This window comes from Saprolegnia diclina (assembly GCF_000281045.1).
Source record: "Saprolegnia diclina VS20 unplaced genomic scaffold supercont1.91, whole genome shotgun sequence".
Classification (NCBI taxonomy): domain Eukaryota; phylum Oomycota; class Saprolegniomycetes; order Saprolegniales; family Saprolegniaceae; genus Saprolegnia; species Saprolegnia diclina.
Window position 1 is genome coordinate 152,557 of NW_008246158.1, and position 1,852 is coordinate 154,408.

Below are 1,852 nucleotides of genomic sequence, written 5' to 3' on the forward strand. Positions count from 1 at the left end.
GCGCAAATGTCGGTGGTAGCTAGACTCGAAGTGGCGGCTCGCGCCAACGCCAATGCAATACTCGAGCTGAGTGTTGCGACCAGTGGTTTGGGTTTCGAGCAGTCGTCATAAAAGTCAAACGACTGTTGGACAAATGGCGTCTTCGGTAAACCCGTGCAAATGGGGTTGCCACCGTAGTACGCGTGGTGGCGCCACGTCACCGGTGTCAGCACGAGCGTGGCGGGATAGGTTTGCGCCGTCAGCTGAGCTTTGTGCAATTGCGCGCGCGTCGTCGAGTAAGCATCACGAAGGGATTGGGGCGGACCCCGATAGAAGCAGTCGACGCTCTGGAATGGACCAATCGTTGCTCGAAAGAGCGCCGATTGGTTGACAAACTGACCCGAGACGAGCGTGACACCCCCAAACACTTCGGGGTCGACATTCGGCAGCGTCGACGAGAGGTTGGCACCAAAGAAGCGCGACGACCCTCTAATGAGACTGCGGTTGTTGAACGCTGCAAACCGGAGGTCGTTGAGCGGAATCCAATAAAGGACGATCGACGTGTAGGGACCGGTGCCTTGCGCAAAGTTCTTGATCGACACTATCTCCCGCAGGCCGATCGCATTCTCTAGAGTAATGCTTTCCGTGACGCCGGGCTGCCACCGGCTCTGCCACTGCAGCTCAAACCGGTCGAGTGTGTAGCGGCGCCAATACGTTAGTTCGTCACTGATGCTGGTCGAGGCGCGCGCGGTCGACACTTGACTCAAGAAGGCTTGCCCTTGCGATGTTTCTTGCAGTGCTCGCTCGTACGCAATGACAAACCGACTGTTGACGCCGCCCCACGTCGCCATGTAGTCGGTCCACACCACGTTTCGCAAAATAGCCTCGAGGTACACGGCGCCGTTGGTCGCAAACTGGTCCTTGCAGCGCTGTTGACGCGTGGCCGTGTGGGCAATCTCAAACGACTGGTTAAAGTCGAGCCAGCAGTGCTGTGTATTCATGCGCATCGACCACGCTGCGCTGAGCGTCCGTAGCTGCGGCACGGCGTACTCGATGGTCGTGAGCTCGGTGAAGATGATGTGGCGAGAGTAGGTCGGCGACACGCTTGTGGTGGCCGTCGGCGCATTGTAGAGTTTGTTCATATTCGCATCGGTAGCGTAGATGCTGAGGGCCGACGTCGCGGTGAGTGCCAACTGGGCGTTGATGAGATCGATGAGCAAGGCTTCGCCCCCCGTGGGCGTCAAGCCGGCCCACCACAGATCATTGGCCAGGCTTGGCGAGAGGAGCGAGAGGTACCAGAGGCCAATACCGAGCGAGATGACGAGGTAGACAAGAGCTGCGATGACGAGGGCGGGCTGGCGACGCGACGGCGGTGTCGTGACAAACATCGTGTCGCGTTTCGTTGCTAAAAAGAGCGACGGGTCGAGCGCGCATACGGCCGTCAAGTTGCTGCTCGTGGACGTGAGATTCGCAAGGAGGCTGCCGAGAACGTATTGCTGGCGCGTCGGCTGCAGCTTGGCAGAGACGCCTGTCGCGACCAAGCAAATAGCGTCAAAGGAGAGGAGAAAGGCTTGCCCTTGCGATGTTTCTTGCAGCGCTCGCTCGTACGCGATGACAAACCGACTGTTGACGCCGCCCCACGTCGCTATATAATCGGTCCACACCACATTGCGCAAAATAGCTTCGAGGTACACGGCGCCGTTGGTCGCAAACTGGTCCTTGCAGCGCTGTTGGCGCGTGACCGTGTGGGCAATCTCAAACGACTGGTTAAAGTCAACCCAGCAGTGCTGTGTATTCATGCGCATCGACCACGCGGCGCTGAGCGTCCGTAGCTGCGGCACGGCGTACTCGATGGTCGTGAGCTCGGTGAAGA

The 1,852-nt window shown here is 58.9% G+C and overlaps 1 protein-coding gene across 1 annotated transcript; it reads right to left on the minus strand.

The window, feature by feature from the left end:
- Window positions 1–114: 114 nt before the first annotated feature.
- SDRG_15424 (hypothetical protein) lies at window positions 115–1,784 on the minus strand (the record flags this gene model as incomplete). The annotated part of the gene is made up of 2 exons (XM_008621595.1): window positions 115–122; window positions 152–1,784. The coding sequence occupies 2 exons, from the start codon at window positions 1,782–1,784 to the stop codon at window positions 115–117; spliced, it is 1,641 nt and encodes a 546-aa protein (XP_008619817.1).
- Between the last annotated feature and the right edge of the window lie 68 nt (window positions 1,785–1,852).